General features: G+C 46.3%; 2 protein-coding genes across 3 annotated transcripts in view; both read right to left on the bottom strand.

Moving 5' to 3' along the window:
- The window catches only part of ARID3B (AT-rich interaction domain 3B), a 56,595-nt gene extending 41,164 nt beyond the window's left edge, over positions 1-15,431 (bottom strand). The window contains exons 1-2 of one of the 2 annotated variants that reach the window (XM_081020025.1): positions 15,305-15,431; positions 9,408-10,063 (exon numbers count right to left, since the gene is read on the bottom strand). In XM_081020025.1, the coding sequence (XP_080876151.1) occupies positions 9,408-9,983 (576 nt within the window). In that variant the 5' untranslated portion in view covers positions 9,984-10,063; positions 15,305-15,431. Of the gene's footprint in view, positions 1-9,407; positions 10,064-15,149; positions 15,172-15,304 lie in introns of those variants that run through there. The other variant, XM_081020026.1, reaches the window with a different exon arrangement.
- Positions 15,432-17,676: 2,245 nt separating this feature from the next.
- On the bottom strand, positions 17,677-23,973 carry LOC308484873 (actin, cytoplasmic 3). The gene is made up of 2 exons (XM_081020132.1): positions 23,833-23,973; positions 17,677-18,992 (listed from the first exon to the last, which is right to left on the bottom strand). The coding sequence occupies exon 2, from the start codon at positions 18,979-18,981 to the stop codon at positions 17,851-17,853; it is 1,131 nt and encodes a 376-aa protein (XP_080876258.1). The 5' UTR covers positions 18,982-18,992; positions 23,833-23,973; the 3' UTR covers positions 17,677-17,850.
- Between the last annotated feature and the right edge of the window lie 268 nt (positions 23,974-24,241).

A 24,241-nucleotide genomic window follows, 5' to 3' on the forward strand; every position in this document is an offset into this window, starting at 1 on the left:
CTATAAATGTCAGAAACAAACTTAAGAGCAGAAAGGCTGCAAACATCCCCTGCAGTTGCTTAAGTTGCTGTGATGCGTTTCACCCTGTCAAAAAAGTGCCATGGCATTTAGGAACAACTTGTGACTAGTCTTAGAATCATAGTATTGTAGCATTGGAAGGGACCCACGAGTCATCTAGTTCAACCCCCTGCAATGCAGGAATCTCAACTAAAGCATCTATGATAGATGGCAACCTAACCTCTGCTTAAAAACCTCCAAGGGAGAAGAGTCCACAACCTCCTGAGGGAGACTGTTCCACTGTCAAACAGCTCTGTCAGAAAGTTCTTCCTGATGTTTAGTTGGAATCTCCTTTATTGTAACTTGAAGCCATTGGTTTGAGTCCTACCCTCCAGAGAAGGAGAAAACAAAGTTGTTCCCACTTCCATGTGACAGGCAACCCTTGATATATTTGAAGATGGTTATCATACCTCCTCTCAGTCTCCTCTTTTCCAGGCTAAACATACCCAGCTCCTTCAACCATTCCTCGTAAGGCTTGGTTTCCAGACCCTTGGTCCTCTTGGTTGCCCTCCTCTGCACCCGTTCCAGTTTGTCAACATCCTTCTTAAATTGTGGTGCCCAGAATTGGACACAGTATTCCAGGTGGGGTCTGACCAAGGAAGAATAGAGTGGTACTATTACTTCCCTTGATCTGGACATTATACTTCTGTTGATGCAGCCTAGAACAGCATTAGCTTTTTTTGCTGCTGCTTCACGCGGTTGACTCATGTTAAGCTTGTGGTCCACCTTGTTCTACATGAGCAAATCTCACATACAGCTTGCTGCTGTAGCCCAGTCTCAAGGCCCTCAAGTACAAATCACAATGGCTGAACCAGAATCTCAGGCAGGGAAAGGCCAAAGCCTTCTCCAATCATCAGCCTGAATTTGTGAAAATTGTTCTTACCACTGAGAGGTTATGGGAGCAGCAGTGAATGTAGAACCATTTGAAAATGTGAATGCCGTGAAAATTAAGAGGTTCAGCCATATCTGACAATGGCTCTTCAAATCCCAGACTAACCATCTTCATTATTTTAGTCCTCTTTGATCTGTAACCCCCTCCCGCCCTTGTCTATTCTATTTATTTAGAAAATAGCAAGGCTTGAATATCTAAAGTGGTGGTTTCTTCAGGAATAAGCACTCCTTTTGAGACAAGGAAAGGTTGACCAAGGATCTGTTCTGGTTTTGCCCACCAGCTTTGCCACACACACACACACACACACACAGAAGTGAGAGAGGTGGGGGGGGTATTTGAAGATTACTGGGGAAGCAGCAGAAATTCCTTCTGTGGGTGGAGAGAGGAGCCCTCGGAAGTGAACCAGATGCTGTTAAAAAGAAAAACTGTTGTAGTACAACACTATGATAAGATCAGGTTTACTATACTGTGCTGGAAGCTCTTAAGCACTAGCAAAGAAGAATGCTGCAGTAATTATCTCTCCCACACAGACACCGCCCCCCGATGTACACCTTCTATTGCCTGTTATACGTTGAATGAGCTGCCTTGAGTCCCTTTCTGGCGCAAAGGCAGAAGATAAAGAAATAAGTATAATAATAAGAGCTGGGAAATCCTACTCCCCCCCCCCCAGCAAGTGGTGTGAAAGCTCCTGTGGCTTTCTACATGCCTGAGAAACATGAAACCAATCAAGGTTAAGTGTGACAAAAAAGGAAATACACTAAATTTTGCATGTGTAGTTGACCAGTTGACTCTTTCGTTAGACTTCCTTAACAACTTTAAAATCCATGGTTAGGCAACGCCTCAGTTGGGACCAACCAAAATGTCACAAAAGTGTGGCAAGCTGCTTAGTTCTCCAGAACTCTTCAACACACAAGTTACCCAGAGTGGGCAGGTCAGCAGTGGGGGCAACAAATACTAGGTTTACGCTGTAACCATGAGCTCAGCTTAGAGACTCATTTTCAAAATGAAGCCTGCAGGCTGACTAAGTCCCTCCCAGATGCTACACATATCATATTACACACCTATGATAAAACCATACAAACTAGACACTCGTGGCAAAGACCCATTTAACCAGCTGGAACAAAAATGTCTCCAATTGTTTCTGGAAATTGCAGACAGTGGGTGCCTGTCTTATTCTGACAGGAATACTATTCCACAGAAAAGCCCTGCTCCAGGTTACTATGGAGCAGGATTCTGAAATCTTTGGAACTTGCAGGAGAAACTGTCCTACAGACTGCAACTATCCCCTGAGCATTTAAGGGATAAGGCAGTTTCTCAAGTAACCTGGTCCTGAGCTGTAAAGGGTACCAACAAAGGGTACCAATATATTGGTACAAGCACTTTGAACTTTGTCCAGTAGTGGATTAGCAACCAGCACAAATCCTGCAAGCAGGCTGAGGTTATTTTGCTACCCGCCCCAGCAACCTAGTCATTTGGTTTTGCACTAGCTGCACTTTCCAACTCAGCCCCACACATGGTGCATTGTAGTAATCCAACCAAGAGGTTAGCAATGCATGGACAACTGTGCTCAAGCTAACCCAATCCAAGACTGACCATAGTGATCTTACCAATTGAAGGCCGTAAAAGGCACTCCTAGCCACCAAGAACGCCTGGGCATTCAGCAACAGAGCTGGATCCAGGAGCACCTCTTAACTACGCACTTACTCCTTCAGGGAGAGAGCAACCCTGTCCAGCACAGGCGTCTGAATTACTTCCTAGACCTGGGAACCACTCACTGACACAGTGTCCATCCTGCTAGGATCCAGACGTAGTTTATTAGACCTTATCCATCCCACTACTGCATCCAGACACCGGCTTGATCACACATCTTTGCACACACATCCCTCACTTTCCACAGCAACCGCTACAAAACTGAATCTAGGATGTAGCTCAGAAGACAGAAGCAAGGTTGATTTTCAGGGACTGGGACCACTCATGTCTCTGGGACAGGGCACTTGCCTCTACCCCAGCAGTGCTCCAAGTACCACCACCTCTATTATTTTCTCTCAACTAAGTAAATAGTTGCTGCGCATCTCCACACCTAATGGCATTCTTGGTTACAATCTGTGCTATTCTTCTAGAAAAAGAGGTGCCGGAACTCACCATGGACACCTTCCTTGTTCTCCTAGAATAGCAAAGGAGCCCCCTGAGAGGTGCCGGAACTGAGTTCCAGCAAGTTCCGGCTGAAAAGAAGCCCTGGTTGCAATGAAGGCTAGACTTGCTGTCCATCCTTAATACTGGCCACTGGGATAGATGCAGGTGTCCTGTCCCAGAGACACGAATGGCCCCAGTCACTCAGAATCAACCTTGCTTCTGCCTGCTTAGCTACATTCTAGATGTTTTAGTCAGTATACAGTGACAGAACTTTGCAAAGAGTGCAACAAACAAGACAGCAGTTTCTGTCCCAAGCAGACTAAAATTCATATTATCTAAACAAATGGACTTGGGACATCAAGAGAAAATAAATAACAAATTTCAATGCATGGACATGACTATTTTGAACACTGTCCTAGGAACATCACATTTTCTCCTCCAGCCATAAATTTGTGTGTGAGAGCATTCGGAGATGTTATGTTCATGGCAGAGATGTTTCAGATTCCAAATTCATCATCAGCATCTAAACTGAGCATTGCGCTGCATGTGCAAGGCTTAAAATAATAATAAACCCATACCATACCACATTCAGATTCCGGACTTCAAGACTGTTTCTTCACTTTTGACCTCAATCTGACACATCTTAAATGGATCTGATGGAGAACTCAAACATCCACAAGTGTACACATATTAAGATAAACTTATCTGCTTGAAAATCTGTGCCACTGTTTCTATGCAACAAAGTCATATAAATGTAAACACAAGCATTTTAAACATGCAGTGGAAGAGTTATGTAACTTGCTGTGAAATGTTACCCCAAGTGAACAGAACTTGATGCAATTCTCTCTGCACTTCTTCTTCTCCCTGGTAACCTGAGAAAGTATTCAGCTATGCCTACAACTGGAGAGGGGCCCACACCTCTGCAAGGAACACCCTTCCCCTGCAAAGTTTTCATTTCTCCTCTGCTCAATTGCAGCCGGCCATAATAACCATCCTACTGTAGCCGACTGAGCCCAGATGGATCCGGGAAGCTTAGGGGAGATAAAAAGCCGAAATGGCTCCCTCTGCTTTCCTTTGGGGATTTGCCAGTCCCTTGACAAGCGGCCAACCCTTCCCTCCTCATTTTGTGCTGACAAGATTCTCCCCGCCCCTGTGTCATAAGCTGAGCCAGCTCTTTTGTCTGCAAGGGTGCTCTACAATTATTTACTTGACTGTGGGAGGCTGAATGGAACTCCAAGCAGCCAGGCATCACCACCTGCCTGCCTTCCAATAGTATTTAGCAACTGAAAACAGGACTAGCTACAGTGGGATGGAGCTCGAGTTTTAAAATGAGGTTGAAGAACGGGGAAAGTGGCATCATGCCAAAAACACATTTTGGTTCAGAGTGTCAATTTCAAGTGAAGTTAATGCAGCAGAGAGCCATTTTTAGATCAAACATATGTACTGGTCAATGTAAAACACCATTTAAGGAGAACTTGCTAACTATCTGACAGAAGAACATTACCAAGAGAGATCAAATGATTCCATTTCTTCCACCTGCACAAGGGTAAGCATTTGATGTTGTGGGACTACAATCTCATTAGGCTCTGCCAAGGATATGGGGTGAGGGGAGCTGGTCTACCTTAAGGAAGCCAATAAGCAGGGTATGATGGCAAAAGCCCTCGTCTTTGCCTCCTGATCAACTTCTAAATCAACCTGGAGTTTACATATGATGATCTATGGTAAAGGTAAAGGTAAAGGGACCCCCTGACCATTAGGTCCAGTCGTGACCGACTCTGGGGTTGTGGCGCTCATCTCACTTTATTGGCCGAGGGAGCCGACATACAGCTTCCAGGTCATGCGGCCAGCATGACTAAGCCGCTTCTGGCAAACCAGAGCAGCACACGGAAACGCCCTTTACCTTCCCACCGGAGCGGTACCTATTTATCTACTTGCACTTTGACGTGCTTTTGAACTGCTAGGTTGGCAGGAGCAGCGACAGAGCAACAGGAGCTCACCCCATGGCGGGGATTCGAACCACCGACCTTCTGATCGGCAAGTCCTAGGCTCTGTGGTTTAACCCACAGCGCCACCTGCGTCCCTGATGATCTATGCCCAACAGTCAAAGACAGATGTTTCCTGCGAATTTACCTAGCCTTCTTTCAAAGCCAACTAAGCTAGTAGCCATCACTATTTCATGTGGCCATGAATGCTCTGGAGCGACTGCCCACCATAGCCTGAAACAGGGTGGGTAGCCTGTGGCTCCTTCAGCTATGGGCAGATAACCCCCATTTTCCCTGATGAGTAGCCATGATGGCTGGGGCTGCTGGGAGAGGGAGTCCCAACAGCAGGTGGAGTACCGTAGGCTGACCAGTCCTGGCTTGTAACACTGTCCTCCTTGCGAAACATGCCTTTTCAGTGTTTCTCAACCTGTGGGTCCCCAGATGTTGTTGGACTACAACTTCCATCATTCCTAGCCAACATGACCAGTGGTCAGGGATGATGGGAGTTGTAGTCCAACAACATCTGGGGACCCACAGGTTGAGAACCGCTGCAGGTCATCAAGGCTGGATGACTGGTAACAAACTCCACGTGGGCTGATTTTGGAGGGCATTCAGGAACTTCGGTTATAGCTGTGAAAAGTGCTGACCAAACCCAGGCCTTGAAGCATGTTGCACGACCTGTGGGTCTATTTCCAAGCACAGCTGAAACTGCTCAGTATGTCCATTAAAGTCTTAAGCAAGGTGGGCTTAGGAAACGGAAGAGAACCAGCTTTCCCCATACACACCAGCTGTCCACTGAAGTCAGTGAGAGAGATCCTTCTGTGTATCCTGCCATCATCAGAAGCACAGCTGGTGGGCACACAGGGAAAGGCCTACTTGAGTACAATGCCCAGATGTGGTTTCCAGATGTGGCTAGAAACCACGTCTCATGAGGCTACATGCTTCACCTGGAGAAGAGGAGACTAAGGTGGTATGTTCAACTAGTTAGAGGGTTGTCCCATGGAAGATGAAGCAAGCTTGTTTTCTCCTGCTCCAGATGGGAGAACCAAACTATTCAATGACAAGAAAGGAGATGCCGACTAAAGATTAGGAAGAACTTGCTGGCTGTAGGAGCTGCTCAACAGTAGAATGGACTCCCTCAGAAGGTGATGGGCTCTCATTTGTTGGAGGTTTTTAAACAGAGGTTGGCTGGTCCTGTCAAGGACTCTTTAGCTGTAATTCCCACATTGCAGAGAGTTGGACTAGATGACCCCTGAGGACCCCATCCAACTCTACAATTCAACGATTCTGTTAAATTTGCTTAGCCCCCTCTCTGGACCATCCAATGTAGGCTGAAGACCTTTTCATTTTTGTTTGTTACTAATGTGACACTCTCCCTAGTTTTCAGTTTGCCTAATATATGCTATTTTATTGTTTAGAATGTTTTTATTTTAAAGGTATGTATTGTTTTTAACTAAATATGAAAACTCTGTAAAGTAAAATGCCAGAATAAAAATCCCAAAATAAAGCAAACAAACACACAAACAAACACCTAGTGGTGAAGCAGTAAAACTGCTAGCCCAATTACAAAGCTAAGCAGGGTCCAGTATGGTTTCAAATTGGATGGGGAACAGCGTATTGAGATTCCTGCATTGCAGGGGGTTGTACTAGATTACCCTCCGGGTCTCTTCCAACTCTACAATTCTATTGTTCTAAGTAAACAAACAGGAATGCAAACCGTTGGCACCCAGCACTCCCTTCACCATTAGCTATTTATAACATTAAAGGCCAGGAATTTCTGGAATTATTTAGGGACTGCTCACATTGAACAGCCAGCACAGCACCTTCACATAGCATGACAGAATTCACATCACACTATTTACAATGACACAGATTGCACACCTCTGTCAGGGTCGGCTTATATCGAGCAGGTTGTGATATGGTAATTGTCCAGTAGGATTTCTATACATCAAAAGCTCAACTAAGCTGTGCAGTTTATCTGTGGAGGGCCAATGATCATTTGCCAGACGGCTTGCCACCACCTGACTGACACTCCCCCTGCTCCTTTTGCAGATGTGCTCACTGAAACACCAGTTACTGCCGTTGTGAATGGTCATGGGACTAATCTGTATACATTTCATCCATGCACAGAAATGGCAGAAGCTGAACCTATTTCATGCTATGACCTTTATTGTGTTTTCTTCCCACATGGGTACACAGATCTCTCTCTCTCTCTCTCTCTCTCTCTCTCTCTCTCTCTCTCTCTCTGTGTGTGTGTGTGTACACACACACACTTCTGTCATCTCTCTCTCTCACCTGAGGATGACATTTCATCAGGAGCAAGAAATAGACTATACTTCACAAACACTGATGCTACTGCAAAACTGCTCAACTTTAAGGTACCACAGGATTTTTCCTTTTTTCTTTTGTAAGATAAAGGTAAAGGGATCCCTGACCATTAGGTCCAGTCGTGACCGACTCTGGGGTTGTGGCACTCATCTCGCTTTATTGGCCGAGGGAGCCGGCGTACAGCTTCCGGGTCATGTGGCTAGCATGACTAAGCCACTTCTGGAGAACTGGAGCAGTGCACGGAAACACCGTTTACCTTCCCGCTGGAGCGGTACCTATTTATCTACTTGCACTTTAATGTGCTTTCGAACTGCTAGGTTGGCAGGAGCAGGGACTGAGAAATGGGAGCTCACCCTGTTGCGGGGATTCGAACCGCCGACCTTCTGATCGGCAAGTCCTAGGCTCTGTGGTTTAACCCACAGCGCCACCCGCGTCTTTTGTACTTGCTGTAAAATACCAATGTGCTAATTCTCTAGAACCATTTAGAGTAATCACTCCTCAGCAACAAGCAAAGAGGATGTGCAACTAAAGGTCAGCCAACCCCCATGCAAGATGGTTCATGAACACCTAGAGACCAATTTACAATTGACTCAGCAGGCTGGCTGAACGTCTGCCAGTTGCATCACACTGCATGATTTGAATTGCAACACCCGAAAAGCTCTTTGACCACAGAAGAGTCACACATAGCAGTATAGAGTGCCCATTACTCTCCAGCCAACAATACCAAAGCTGCCAGCATCAGCTGCAAATGGAAACTGTTAAGGGAGCAGGGGAGACTTCCCAAGGTGTGCTCAGAGGGTTCGCCACATTCCTGCCATGCACTTCACCTTCCCTTCCTGGGCCCACAGTGGCAGGCAGGAGCTGCAAAAAGCAAAAGGCTTCCCTTCTGTTTTTGAAAAAAGCTACAAAGGGGTTGCTTGACAGCCCACAGGTACCAGCTGCACAAATATAAGTCGGGGGACACCTGGATTGCTAGTAGTAGATGTGAAAAGGATCTAAGGGTCTTAGTAGACCACAAGCGTAACACGAGTCAACAATGTGATGCAGCAGCAAAAAAAGCTAATGATATTCTAGGCTTCATCAATCGAAGTATAATGTCTAGGTTAATGGGAAGTTATAGTACCACTCTATTCTGCCTTGGCCAGACCACATCTGGAATACTGTATCCAGTTTTGGTGCACAATTTAAGAAGGATATTGAGAAGCTGCAATGTATGCAGAGGAGGGTGACCAGGATGAGAAAGGGTCTTGTGGGGAATGGTTGAGGGAGTTGGATGCGCTTGGCCTGGGAGGAAGGAGACTGAGAGGAGACATGGTGGCCATCTTCAAATGGCTAGGGGGCTGTCACATGGCAGATGGGGCAGGCTTGTTTTCTCCTGCTCTGGAGGCAAGGACCTAAACCAATGGATTCAAGAAAGGAGATTCCAACTAAATGTCAGAAAGAACTGACAGCAAGAGCAGTTTGACAGACTCCCATGAAAGGTGGAGGTTTTTAAACATAGGTTGGAGGGTCATGTGTCCTGGATGCTTTAGTTGAGATTCCTGCATTGCAGGGGGTTGGACTAGATGAACTGTCAGGGGTCCCTTCCAACTCTACAATTCTATGATTTACCTTTCCCCCTTTTCAGAACTAACATTTCTCAAGGGATTGGACTGCAATAGCCTTCACCACAGTGCTGCAGTCTTTCCTATTATTTTATAGGCAGGTAAACTACTTGATCTGCCCTTATGCTGGTCTATGACCGTAATAAAGATTTAATTGATTGATACTTGATCTGCCCAAAACAGTCATTTGGCAAGCTCTAACACAGCTTTCTGCCAACCTACTACCTGCAGATGCTTTTAGACTACCACTCCCATCAGCCCTGACCAGCTGATGGAAATTGCAGTCCAAAATATCTGCAGGGCACCAGGTTGGCAAAGGCTGCACCAACGGAATCCCTCAAGGGAAGTGCCTGCTTCCAGGACCACCAACAGTCAACCCGGGTGGCAGGGGTAACAACCACTATTACTGACCTGCTTGAGCTGCTCATCCAGCCTCCAGGCCTGCCTTCCAGATGATGAACCACAATATGGAGGGTTGGCAGACTCATTACCCTGCTCATCCTTTCCCTGCTGTCCCCGCTGCCCCCCTAGAATAGGCAGAGGATTAGAGGAAGAAGCCACTCTTTGGTTGTGGGGGGCAACTTTGGAAGCATGAAAATACTTCAAAGCGGAACATGACTCTTTCCCAGTTCTTGGTGCATCATCCTCAAGGTCACCATCTTCCAAATCTTCTTCTCCTCCCTCCTCTTCCTCCTCTTCTTCTTCTTCCTCCTCCTCCTCCGAGTTCATACTGCTCTGATCAAACGTCTGGGCAGCCCCAAGCACAGGTGGGACTCGGGCAGAAGGACCAAGGAGGGGGCCACCTGGAGCCTTTCCAGATGTGGCACCAAGGGCAGCTTGCTGCACCGTCAGCTGCTGGGCATAATGCAGCTGGGTTTCCCTCATCTGCCTCTGTTGCCTCTCCCTGGAATCCATCTGCAGAGGGGCTGCTTGCTGTTGCTGCTGCTTCTGCTTTTGCAGCTGCTCCACGACAGCCTCCAGTTTCATCCTGCTGTTAACATGGCTGCGATAAGGTGAGAGTTCTGCTGGAGAAGACTCCAGCCAAAGCCTTTGGAGAGCAGTGGAATCTGAAAAACAAATATTGACCTGTGTAAGCTACTTGCCGCTGTCCTCCCACCAGGAGTCCTCCCACCAGGACAAGAAGAAAAAAAGCAAAGCTCATATTCCCCCGCCCCCTGAATGAGAAACCACGCCATTCAGTCCCAGATTTCACTGCATATTTGGCACCTTTTCATTTACAACTCCTCTCCCTAATGAAGTGTAGCCCCTGAACCAGCTTCATGATCTGTGCAAAAGGAACATCCTCCCATCTTGTCAAATTTACGAAATATTTGAGTGTTAGGTTTTAGCCTATTTTTATTAAGTCCATACCTCTTGTCATCTCTTCACAATGAGACCCAAAATACTTAAAATTTGCACAATTAAAAGGAAACAAAATCCAATCCAAGCAGTAAAAAGCAGCACTGAGACCTATTTAAGTACTCAAGAGTCCTATCCTGAATCAAGTGCCCCAGATGACTCTTTATTCAGAAGCTTATTTGCATACAAAATAAACTTTTTCCTTTGCCTGCTATTTTACTGATCTGATCAGTCAATAGTATTTAAGAACCATAAGAAAAACTGGAGCTTTGTCTGTATGCATTGGCAGTCAAAACCCAAGCAGGAGTCTTTTAGACTCAACAAGGGGCTAACAGGGGCTGTTTTAACTCTCTCTGTTCCTTTTCTTCAGCCTCCAGTTATGTCAGTGCATCAGATTAGGCTGGCCAAAGCCAGCGTGGTGCAGTCTGGAGTATGGGCCCAGAAGTGAGGAGGCTTGCTTGGGTACAATCCCTTACTGAGCCACAGAGCTCCCTTGGTGACACTGGACCAGTCACTATTTTGCAACCTAATCAATCTCACCAGTTTAGGATAAAATGGGAAGGTGGGAAGAACACGCGTCACCCTGAGCTCCTTGGTGGGAGGATGGGATAAAATGTCATAAAACAAATACTTCTGAATTCCATTTGCTAGAAACCACCGGAGGGGAGAGTGCTGTTGCGCTCAGGACCTGCTTGCAGGCTTCCTACAGACTTCTGGTTGGCGACTGTGAGAGCAGCATGCTGGACTACATGAGCCACTGGCCTGGTCCAGAAGAGCTCTTATTATGTTTTTAAACAAGAAACTAACTTTGCATCAGTTTTGATTAGATCAAAGATGTGGAAACATCCTTAAGGTGACAAGGCATCTGACACAAGAGTTTGCGTGCCCAATCTGCACACTCTGAAGAGGGCCAGTTTCATTTTTTTCAGCAGCTTATTGTTTACGTGACTACTGTACATGCTAGGGATTTCACTACTTTTGTATTCACACAATTATATACTCATTTGGACTCTGTCTCCAGTTGCAAAACTGTTGCAGCAACAGGCCCCTCATTCATACAACTTGGGAAGCAAAACGTGTGTGAAAAGGGATGGGGGGGGGAGAAGAGGCGAGAGAAAAGCCTCAGCACTATCAATCAACAGGGCAGCAACAACAGGGTGCCAAGAAAGAGTTCCACTCTCCCTTAGCAACTGCCCCAATAATAGTAAGACCAGCCTCACAGTTTTGGATGCAGGAAAACACAGCACAATCACAACCTGCGAATATCAAATGGTTCACAAGATACACCAAGAAAACTTGCAATTGGTAATTATGTCATCAACTCTCCTCAAGGAAAGTTACCTCCTGATAACGAAGAACTAAGCTAGCGATTGCAGGTTTTAAATGTAATAGTGGTCCTGGTGAGATCCCTTCTCTACAAGGGTAAACATAAGGTAGACATGAAGCCCCTTTCCTTGTCCCCTACTGTAGCTGTGCCTAATACACATAGTTGAACTAAATGTATTATGCTCCCATTTTCTGCAATACTTCAATTTTCTTCCCCATATCAAATTTTACATTAGAAAGTATAAGAGGAACAACCTGCCAAAAGTGCCATATGCAATGATGGCACTTCATGAAAAAATTCACCTCCCAGTGTGAATTTTGTACACATCATTTTTACAAGGCAAGAGGGATAGTCAGGAAACAGAATTTTAATATACAAGAAAGCAAAATGCAAACAGCAACTGAACAAAGTGTTGACGCTTTCCTTCCCCGCCCCCCGTCCATCTACTAAAACTTTAAAATAAACTTGCTTCTTTTTCTTTGCCTCTTAAGATTGTATTCTGACATTTAGCAAAATAACTTCTCTCTAAATGAAAGAGGTTATTTTGCTAAGACTAAGTATGCAGTTTCAAGAACAAGTAGAACAAGCCCATATCTCATTTTGGAGAACACCAAACAACCAAAAGAAGACCAAGAATTTCCAGTGTGCGTCTCAAATGTTCTGCTGAGCTACAGTAAATCAAAATCAAACTAATCCCTTAGCTATAAGTCAGGGAGAAATGCTCAAGAGCTCATAGTGCAATCATCCCATCAATCCCAACCCCATGCTTTCAGTTAGATTAGAATGCCACAAGCAATCTTGTAATGCCTGAACTAGTACTTGACATACTGTTTACATACTGTTTATAAACTGCAAGGACAACTATGGATTTTGGATAAAAGAGCTGTGACATCTATAAAATCTCTACTTTTCTTGGAACATGATTTAAGGACATTACTGTAAGTTGTCTACAGTGCCACAGGTGAAGATCCACAAAAGAACAAATAGGGAACATGTGCTACAGGTCCAATACTATAATTCATGACCTGGCATTCTCTTGCTGTGTCCAGTAAACACTTCAGGTGTGGGAACATTTGCTGTGCTCTCTCTCTGGTTCCTGCAGGTCTCACCCAGGTCCAGAACAACTCTACTTGGCAGGTTCCAGCAAGACGGATGCATCCTTGCCGAAGGCTACAATTAGACATGAATGCAAAACCCTACCAGCCTCCAGTGCTAAAGAAAGGGAACTGAGCAAGGGCAGCCACACCTTAAGTATTCAGGCAACCATCAAATCCCTATCATAGCAGTTCAGTCCCGAGAGTGCTTCCCCCAATTTTCAATGTGCACAATCAATTTCAGATTGCATGTGCTGGCCATACCCTTTGTTTCATTGAAATATCCCTGTCCCCAGCAAATACAGGTTGGATTTGTAGTGTTCATTTGTGGACATCCAGTTGCATCTGCGTTTCAATCTTTGAACAGTATCTGTGCACTGACTTTAACCATGCTTATGTGCAGAGTAAGCCCCACCAAGTCCTGCATCCTGATATATGTACTTCAGACTGCAGCCTTAAAGGAGAAAGAAAAGCCTGCTGACGCCGTACTGCCACTTCTTCAGGGCATACCATGAAAGACCCTAAAGATCAAGATACACTCCCCAATATACTTTAAAAAAAACCTCTGCAGAATGTTATGAGAAAAACACACCCAACATCACTGCCCATTCCACTTAATACTCTAGTATCATATATGTGGGGACGCGTTTGGCGCTGTGGGCTAAATCACAGAGCCTAGGACTTGCCGATCAGAAGGTTGGCGGTTTGAATCCCCGTGATGGGGTGAGCTCCGGTTGCTCGGTCCCTGCTCCTGCCAACCTAGCAGTTCAAAAGCACGTCAAAGTGCAAGTAGATAAATAGGTACTGCTCCGGCGGGAAGGTAAATGGCGTTTCCGTGCGCTGCTCTGGTTCGCCAGAAGCAGCTTAGTCATGCTAGCTGTACGCCGGCTCCCTCGGCCAATAAAGTGAGATGAGCACCACAACCCCAGAGTCGGCCACGACTGGACCTAATGCTCAGGGGTCCTTTATCATATATGTGTGTACTTGTTTCCATCACCCACATCCCCTTCTTCACGTAACACGTAATCAAGTTGACTACTAATGATGAATAAAAATAAGAAAATTCACTAACAGTACACATTATCTACAAATGTGTATGTCCAAAAACAGCAGCTCACAGCCAAAACAGTACTAAAGAACTTGGTAAAACCAGCGCTTTTGCCAGGGGGTACTCAGAGGTGTGCAGTACCAGTGCGTGCGTGCGTGCACACCCACACCCACTTTCTCTCTCTTTTGTTAAAAATTGTTGCACTTACTGCAACAACTTCATGGTGAGTACAGGCATCTTTTCTTGTTAAAAACTGACACTTACTGCAACAACTTCTTGGTGAGTACCAGCCCCTATTTTGTGGGGGTGGGGGGAGCACTGGGTAAAACCACACCTGAAAAAATATATGGGGGGGGGTGAGAGTCACTGCTGCTTGCTGGAAATTGAGCTACAATGGGATTGGATGTACACATAACTGGGCTGCTCTGATTTTAGGTATTCTGGTAGAAAAAGCCCTGTTATTATTAACCTTTTCCCTACCTTCTCTCCTATAGTCAGCTTTACCCCCATCTGATGAATTAATGGTTTGTATTGGCACAACCAGAGCGTTCAACAGTCACTTCTCCATAGACTGTGCGGCACCTAACCTAGCTTCTAATCACAGAAGCTTTATAATGTTATAGGTCTATAAAATTACAGCCACAACTCAAAACTGTTCTCCTACCCCCTTGACACTAGATCCCAAGTGGAACTGAATTGGTGGCAGCAGATTCAGGACATGGTGCATTTCAACTGAAGCAGAAAACACAACTAAGCATCCAGAATTCTTCCACTTAAAACTGTGGCAATGGTGAAAGTTTGTATACTTCCCTTCCCAGAAAAGGCATTACACCCTCTGAAGCTCACTACGAAATTCTATGCTTTCCAAACAAACAGACACAAACAAACCCTCTCAGAGAAAATAAGTCCCACTGTAATAAATAGGGGCTTACTAGCCTCGTGTGCAGGATCTCTTTTAACTTAGCTGTTTTTCACACAGACTATAGAGAACTTTCTTATGCCTCCTCAAAAGTGGCTCCCGATAGGATGGGAGGTGGAGCAACCCAAAGGCGCCCCACGGCCCTTCCTCGAGAGTAAGACCGCGCAGCAGGATAGGATTCCTCTCAGTCAGGGTCGGCAGATAACGCGTGGCGGAGGGTGCAGCTCCTGCCCCGCCGAAGCGCGCGGCCTGAGGCTGCGGGCGAGCCGCGTTCCCCGGGGGCGCCCAAGGGCCCCGCCACGGTCCTGAGAGAAGCCCCGCCGAGACCGCCAGGTCGACGCGCGCCCGGAGCCACCAGCAGCTGCTCTGCAGCCCGAACCTGAGGGAGGAAGGGCCGCCGGCTTACTCGCGAGGAAGCCCCTTCTCGCCGGGCGGAGGCAGCGCCAAGACGCTCCCCGCAGCCAACTCCGCGCCTCACGAGCGGCCGCCGCCCGCCGCGCCAACTCCCGCAGCCCCGCGACTCCCCTCACTCCCACCCCCGCCGACAGGCCGCCTCTTTACCTCAGCGCGGCGACCTCAACAGCCAGGCAGCCCAGGAGGCAGGCAGGCAACCGCCCGCTCCGGCGGGTCTCGCGCGCAGCAGCAGCAGCCGCCGCCTCAGCCGCGCCCCCAAACACCCCCGCCCCGTCCCGTGGTCCCTCCCTCCCTCGGCCGGACCGGAAGCGGAGGACACAGGCGGTGCGGGGGACCTGTTTGACAGAGCACCGGAAGTAGCGTCACCAACGGGGACTCGGGAGGCGAGCAACCACTTCCGGGTTGGGGGGAGCGACGATTATTTAAATTATTAAATGAATAACAAGATAATAGGGGGGAAAGGGAGGATGGGAGGCCCGTTAGGCTAAGTGGAGCTTATTCCAGGGAGAAGCTCCCCCCTCCCTGCAAATGGAACGGCTCGAGAGGCGCGTCACTCGACTCCGGAGACGACGCTCTGTTCCGTTTCTCTATGGCTCGCTCTCCGATACACTCCGGCCCTTGCCATCTCCATGCCTCTCCCGCCATAGAGACGGCAGCTAGAGTGACACCGTCTGCGGCCATAGACGGGACGCTTCCGACCGGAAGTTTGGACTAAAATGTGTAAAATGTTCGCTATTTATTAACTCCGCCTGAGGGTTTTTTTGTGTAATTATTCTCTGTTTCCACAGGAAAAAGTGAGGGGAAAGGAAAATGAAGGTGGCACTAAAAAGAAAAAGGAGGGAGAGATCCCCACCGAGGACTCAACCATAGAGGCTGAGAGTGCGGGGCAGGTGCCTCTTTTTGCATAATCACCATAGCAACCGATAAGAAGCGGGCCGAGGAGGGAGAGGGGCGGGGCCAAGGAGTGGACGGGCGGGACTCCATAATCAACAGCCAATGGGCGTCAGGATGAGTCCGTTCCGGGAAATATGAACGGCTCGTGGCGCAGCAGCGTTGATAGCCGCTTCTCAGAGGTAGTGCGCACGCGCGCCAGTAGCTCTTCGTTCAGATTATGGCGCCACCTTCCGTGGGGGGCCGTGGCCTGGAGGCAGAGCGTCTGAAACTTGCACTTGGAAGGCTGCGGGTTCGATCCCGGATATATATATATGTATATATATATATATATATATATATAGCATGTTGTCCAGCTGATTCCTGCATTGCACGGGGTTGGACTCTAGACCTTGCCGGTCTCTGACTGTAGGACTCCCGCGGATCATCTAGTATTCCAACCTCCTGAAATGCAGGAATCACAATACCATAGAATAAATGAAATAAATAAAATGTGCCCCATGGCTATCAGAGACAGGGCCTCTCTGCTGTGGAACCCAAATTCTGGGGCTCCCTCCCTGCACCTATTCTCCCAGGTATTTATTTTCATCCATTTCACCGGTTTTCACAGCCGACTTTATCCTTTTTTAGAAAACGGTGTTCTAATAAGGCACAGAACGTATGGTGGTTTATAAGAATTTGTCTGTTCAGGTACTTTGGGGGCACTTGTTAAAAGGCAGATTTAATCCAGCTAATAAAACAAACAGATATTGCAAGGTGGGTTTGAGTTGGATGGAGGTTTCCCTGTTTATGACATTTAAGGAGATACATAAATGCAATCTATAATAAATAAACTGCTCAATGATGCTGACTGTTGACTCGCATGGAGCTGTATATTCAGGTTTTTTAAAATTATTAAATGACCCCCCCCCCCGAGGTTGGTACTTCCTCCAGCTGCTGCCACCTTGCCCAGTGATCAGGGATGATGGGATATGGGATGATGGTCATATTCCTAAATTAGGCCTCCCGTTTGCTAAATTCACAACTTAGCATTCATTTTTATCACATTCTCGAATTTTTAGAGCAGTCATGTCTCAGATTAAAGCTGGGGAATGTGAGGCGTGATTCCTTTAGGGAGCAAACTGCATTGCATTTGTAGCCATTGTAACCCTGGGAACTTCCTCAGAGTAAGCCCTGGGTCAGTGTAAACAAGCGACCCTTGGCTACAGCTCATGGTCTGTTTGGAGCGAGACCAACCATAAGGCCCGTGTCCGGAGGTGACGCTCAGCCAAACTACCGCTCAGCTCTGGACGCTGTGGCAGCAGGACATGGGGACAAGTGAAGCAGAAACCACAAGTGTGGGTCCCTGTACCCCCAATCTGTCTCGCTGCAACGCTGAGCAGTAGATTGGCTTCATGTTATGTGTTAGCTCCAAAAAGTTGTGGTTATCAAGAGAGTCGTTTACTACAAGAAGCACACCAATTTTTACTTCATTTAGCATGACTTTATTGGCTTGTTTAGTTTGACAGAGAAAATGGATAGTAATAAAGTACTGAACTCCACATGAATCAGATAAAAGAAACGGCAAAGGTGGTACACAATCAATCAGAGTGGCTGGGGTATAAATAATATATTATTATTATTATTAAGAGTGCAGCTGTGGAGAAGCCTTGGCGAAGCGGTGGACAAAGGTTGCCCAATGCAGGAGCCAAATCAAGAACTGGATAAATACTAAATATCCTGCAAGAGGACAGAATTCAACAGATAAAAGCAAGGCCCCAATATATATTGACTTGGCCAGAAGAGGTTGGCTGCTTGGATTGTTAGAAGCATTTGCGGTGGACGATGGATGGGCCAGACTCATCGTACTCCTGCTTGCTGATCCACATCTGCTGGAAGGTGGAGAGAGAGGCCAGGATGGAGCCCCCGATCCACACCGAATATTTGCGCTCTGGCGGGGCAATGATCTTGATCTTCATCGTGCTGGGGGCCAGGGACGTGATCTCCTTCTGCATCCGGTCAGCAATGCCGGGGTACATGGTGCTACCACCAGAGAGCACCGTGTTGGCATACAGGTCCTTGCGGATGTCCACATCGCATTTCATGATGGAGTTGTAGGTTTCCTCATGGATGCCAGCCAACTCCAAGCCCAGGAAGGAGGGCTGGAAGAGGGCCTCAGGGCACCGGAAGCGTTCGTTGCCAATGGTGATCACCTGCCCATCCGGCAGCTCATAGCTCTTCTCCAGAGAGGAAGACGAGCTGGCTGTGGCCATCTCCTGATCAAAGTCCAGGGCCACGTAGCAGAGCTTCTCCTTGATGTCCCGCACTATCTCCCTCTCGGCCGTGGTGACGAAGCTGTAGCCCCTCTCAGTCAGGATCTTCATGAGGTAGTCAGTCAGGTCACGACCAGCCAGGTCCAGGCGCTTGATGGCGTGAGGCAGGGCATAGCCCTCATAGATGGGCACCGTGTGGGTCACCCCGTCCCCGGAGTCCATGACAATCCCAGTGGTGCGGCCAGAAGCATAGAGCGACAGTACGGCCTGGATGGCCACGTACATGGCTGGCGTGTTGAAAGTCTCAAACATGATCTGCGTCATCTTCTCACGGTTCACCTTCGGATTCTGGGGGGCTTCCGTGAGTAAGACTGGGTGCTCCTCGGGGGCCACCCGCAACTCATTGTAGAAGGTGTGGTGCCAGATCTTCTCCATGTCATCCCAGTTGCCGACGATGCCATGTTCGATGGGGTACTTCAGGGTGAGGATGCCCCTCTTGCTCTGTGCCTCATCCCCCACATAGCTGTCCTTCTGGCCCATCCCCACCATGACCCCCTGGTGCCTGGGCCGCCCCACGATGGAGGGGAACACGGCCCGTGGAGCATCGTCTCCCGCAAATCCCGCTTTGCACATTCCAGAGCCGTTGTCCACGACCAGAGCGGCAACCTCATCCTCCGCCATTTTGAATGGATCTGTAGGGAATGCAAGACGGGACAGACTTCAGGCAGCTGCTTTAGCACAAGGGTGGAGACACTTTAGACAACAGAGATTAGAGACAAGCTATGCAACACTAATGTATTCTCCAGCTTCATCCACCTTGAGAGTGCAACTCTCTAAAAATGCACTTTAGAATTATCCATATGAGTAAGAAGTAAGAAACAAATCAAGCTAAGAAATCTGCCAAATGCAAACAAAGCTGGCGTTTAAGTACGTACACATAGAAAAAATTTTTACTCCTTGGAATACACGTCAACTTTACACATTTAGAGAGGCTTGCCTGACGGAGAAAAGTGCCATCAGGCTCTGAGAACAATACAGCAAAGGTGCCTTCTGGTGTCAATATGAATTAAGATGGCACCACTCAATTTGCCCCTGGTTTGGTCAACTTACCCAGCACAGACAGTTGCATTTTGCCTCCCCCTGATAAATCAGTGCTGCCCGTTTTCTCTCTGCATTGCCATTTTTGCCCAAAGGCAAGGCAAGAAAGCTGCTATTTCCCCTTTACGGCCACCCATTCTCATGAGTGAGGAGTCACAGTGCTTCTCTCACTAAAACTATTCTGCAGTCACTTTCAAACTTCAGCCCATTCTAAAGAAGCAGAGGTTTGATTTTCTGAAAAAGTTTCACATCACACTAACAAGCATTTTCTTTACCAGGTTGTTCCACCATTTTAGGAAAAGAGCACGTGTATTTTTTTACAACAACTCAGCTCAATCAGTAGAGCCTGAGATTTTGAATCTCGGGGTTGTGGGTTCAAACCCCACATTGGGCAAAAGATTCCTGCATTGCAGGGGGTTGGACTAGATGACCCTTGCGGTCCCTTCCAACTCTACAATTCTATGATTCTATAAAGCCGCATTTGCCCCATCTGTTACATTTTTATGCAGTCATTTTAATTTTTCTTGAGTAGCCAGGTTTTTCCTTGGGAGGTGGGTGGCGCTGTGGTCTAAACCACAGAGCCTAGGGCTTACCAATCAGAACGTTGGCCGTTTGAATCCCCGTGATGGGGTGAGCTCCCGTTGCTCGGTCCCTGCTCCTGCCCACCTAGCAGTTCGAAAGCACGTCAAAGTGCAAGTAGATAAATAGGTACCGCTCCGGCAGGAAGGTAAACAGCTTTTCCGTGCGCTGCTCTGGTTCGCCAGAAGTGGCTTAATCATGCTGGCCACATGACCCGGAAGCTGTCTGCGGACAAACGTCGGCTCCCTCGGCCAATAAAGTGAGATGAGCGCCGCAACCCCAAAGTCGTCCGTGACTGGACCTAACAGTCAGGGGGTCCCTTTACCTTTAGCCAGTCATTTTAATGATAGTTCTGAACTGCTTAATTTATTACTATTTTAAAAATCTTTTTCTATTGCTGAAGTATTTGATATTTCTGTCCTATGAGAAAATAGCATTAGGGCCTTTTTTGGTTTAAAGAAAGAAAGAGGCAACACGATAGGCTTCTAACGAATTGTGCATAGCGTGGAGAAATTGGACAGGAAAAGTTTTGCTTCCTCTCTTGTGACATGAGAATTTGTGGACATCCAACGAAGCTGAATATCGGAAGGTTCAGAAGAGAAAACAAAGGATTTATTTGATGAGAGGAGGGTGGCGGTATATGAATAAATAAAAACAAATTGGAAGCAGGGGTAACTAGACCGCACAGTTTCACTGTTGCATGTTTGCTAAACAAGACCAGATGTTCCTAGGGGGCCACCGGCATCTTGTTTTAGAAGACATGGTGCCAGATCTTCTCCATGTCATCCCACCTGCCTCTTCAGAGGGTGTGCAACTCCATCCAGAACAGGTAACTTGCCAATTTCCCGAACATGGGAGCTACCTTTGCATAGAGCCCCCATCTTCCCACGAGTCAAGCACAGATGATGGGCCCTCGCCCAGTCCACCACTGCATCCAGACACCGGTCCAAAGCTTTCTCCTGATCCAGATGTTATGTTGGACCAGGACCAGGGAGATCTGGGTTCAAATCACCAGATGACCTGGAGGCAGTCACTGTCTCTCAGGATAATTTACCTTGCAAGGTTGTTGTGAAGATTAAAGCAGGGCAGGGGGCACGTATGGCAACCTGTTTTTCTTTTTCTTTTTCTAAAATAATTTTATTAAGTACAAATTAAAAAGACATACATATTCACAACAAAAGAAAATACAAAAGAAAAAGAAAATACATCTAACCATGGAAAAAGAATTTGAGAATATTTTGTCTCTTTTCATATTTACAGTTATTTATACCTCTATAAAATGCTGTTTACAATAAAGCAGTGATAAAGATAAGATATCGGAAAAAAGGAAAAAAGAACAAAGAAAGAATAAAGAAGTAAAAGAAAAAGATCATATGTGAAAATTTTTAAAAGTAGATAAGTACTCACAATACATAGCCGTTTCCCATCTCTATTTATATTCAATTGTATAATTTCATCTTGTCCTTATCTACCTTAAATAAATTGTTTCTTTTGAAAAGAAAGTAAGACTTCCACCGTTTACCTCACGCGTTTTTAATAATCCGTTCGTCAGAACCTCTGTTCTTCATATTTTCCCTTTTGATTTCCTTCATGTCTCACTTTGTATTTTTTATATTACACACAAGATTATTCTAAATACAACCAGATTTTTGTAGTTGAGCCCTGGTTTTGTAAATAATCATTTAAGCACTCCCATTGCTTCATAACCATAGTTTTGGATTTTCTCCTTATTATATTTGTCAATTTTGCTAATTCCAGGTACTCACAAAGTTTCCCCAACCATTCTCTTTTTGTTGGGATGCTTTCCTCTTTCCAATAGCTAGCAATCAAAATTATTGCTGCTGTTGTCGCGTATAGAAATAAGTTAGTCTTATCTTTTGGGATATCTTTATCTAGAATTCCTAATAGATATGCCTCTGCCTTTTTTGTGTGTGATGTCCTTATCAATTTTTTTATTTCATCATGAATCATGTCCCCAAAGGTTTTAATCTTTGGGCAAGTCCACCACATGTGGTATAACGTACCTTTTGTTCTGTTACATTTCCAACATTTGTCGTTGTTCCTTTTATTTATTTTTGACAGTCTGTCAGGGGTTAAGTACCATCTGTGGTGAATTTTTCTGAAATTCTTCCTTAATAAATCACACACAGTAAATTTTATGTTTTCCTCCCAAAAAGTTTTCCATCTTTCCAGATCTATCTCATATCCCAAATCATGCTCCCATTTTAACATGTTTTCCCCTTTCGTCTCTTGTTCTAAGCTGGTTTTCATTAATAATCTTGCAAATAATTTTTGCAAGTATTTTTTGATCGCTCTGCAATATTTCCTTTTCTAATTTTGAGGTTTTATTTTCAAATCCCCCCCTTTTTATGTCTTTTTCATATGTTGCTTTTAATTGATAATATTGTAACCAATTTATTCCAAATGTTTGTAATTGTTCGTAAGTTTTTAATTTAGTATTTCTGTCTGCATCCTCTAATATTTCCCTAAATGTCAGCCAAGTCTCTTTTACATTACTCTTTAATGTTGTAGTTGCTTCCACTGGCGAAACACATTGGGGAGTTTTCTCAATAATTTCCCCTTTTGTTCTTTCCCAGATATCCAATAGAGCCTTTCTTACTATGTGATTTGTAAATTTTTTATGTTGTTCTTTTTTGTCATAGAATAAATAGCTGTGCCAGCCGTATAGTTTGTCCCAGCCCTCTAATGTTAGGACTTCATTATCTTTTAATAATATCCATTTTTTTATCCAACACGCTGCCTCAAAATACTTTCTTAAATCTGGCACTGCGAATCTTCCACTTTCCTTTGGGCCCATCATTACTTCTAGTTTTATCTTTGCTTTTCCCCCCTGCCATATAAAATTTGCACGTATGGCACTCTGAGCTGCTTGAAGGAAAGGGGGTATATCCGTGAAATGAATAATCATGACGGGGTAGCCTATATGGGGCTCAGCAGATGTTTCTGGACTATAGCTGCCCTCATCCTGGACTACTAGTTGTGCTAGCTGGAGCCACTGGGAGTTGTAGTTCAGCAGCATCGGGTGGGTACCCCATTTCCCTGGAATGTAAGGTGGGAAGTTCAGGGTCTAGGGAAGATTGTGACCATTTCTCCAGTTGCTCCTGTGCAGCTGCTCAGTCCTACAGCTTCTTGGAAATGATTCCTGTGTTCCGATTCAGACCACAGGCTCCATCCCTGAGCTACAGCTACTCTCTAGCAAAACTCTGCCCATAGACCAAGTCTGGTCGTCAGTCCATTTAGCCCACTGCATTGCTTACCCTGACCAGCAGCCGCTCTTGGGCCTCCGGACAACTGCTACTTTCCACCTGGGGATGCCAGGAACAACCTCTGCGCTCTGCTGCTGTGCCAAGGCCCCTCCAACTGCCCAGGCTGCCGTTTTGAATTTAGCCTAGGAGCTCAAGAAGGTGCCTTGTATGAGATCAGACCTTTGGTCCATGTGGCTCAGGGTGGTCCACACCGGTGGGCAGCCGCAGCTCTCCAGGATTTTCAGCAGGGGCCTCTCCCAGTCCTATCTGGGATTGAACCCAGGACCTGTGTACAAGGCAGGTGCTCCCCCGTTCAGCTACAGCCTTCCCTTTCCTCCCTCACCCAGCCTCCAGCACAGCTCACCTTCCTTCTGATCATAAGCTAGAGGTTTTTTAAAGAGAGGTGGGATGGCCAACTGTCAGGGATTCTGTAGTTGTGATTCCTGCATTGTAGGGGTTGGACTAGATGACCCTTGGGGGTCCCTTCCAACTCTACAGCTCTGTCATTCTACAGAGTAGAAAGGAAACAAACAGAACAGGAAGGATCAGGCAGAGAAACCGTGGGTGCTGAGTCCTGTTTCATACTTACCTGAGGGAGATGCGGTCGCCTTTGCTGTTAATCTCACGGGGATCCCAGTAAACGCAAAATCTTTTCCTTCCTCGTTCCACTTACCTGTTCCTATCCAGTCTGCCCCCTGGTCTTATACCTCAGCTTATCTGTTGAAAATGGTTTTATTGGAAACCACGTGTGCAGTAAAGAAATATCATAAATACACCTCCCGTAGCCTCTCAGGGCAAAGAGCAAAAGGGCTGCATTTTGCAGTATGGCCAAATATGGTCAGATTGAAGCATCTCTGGTCATATTCTAGCAATTCATTGGTGTGTCTTAAAAAAAAGTCCTTCTGCTGACTCAACATGTGGGAGCCGGTTGAAGTTAAATCCTTTGAAGACAGAGGTCCTCTGGCTGGGTTGGGACGACATGGGGTTGGGGGGCCAAC

Source organism: Podarcis pityusensis (assembly GCF_964106645.2).
Source record: "Podarcis pityusensis genome assembly, chromosome: 9".
Classification (NCBI taxonomy): domain Eukaryota; kingdom Metazoa; phylum Chordata; class Lepidosauria; order Squamata; family Lacertidae; genus Podarcis; species Podarcis pityusensis.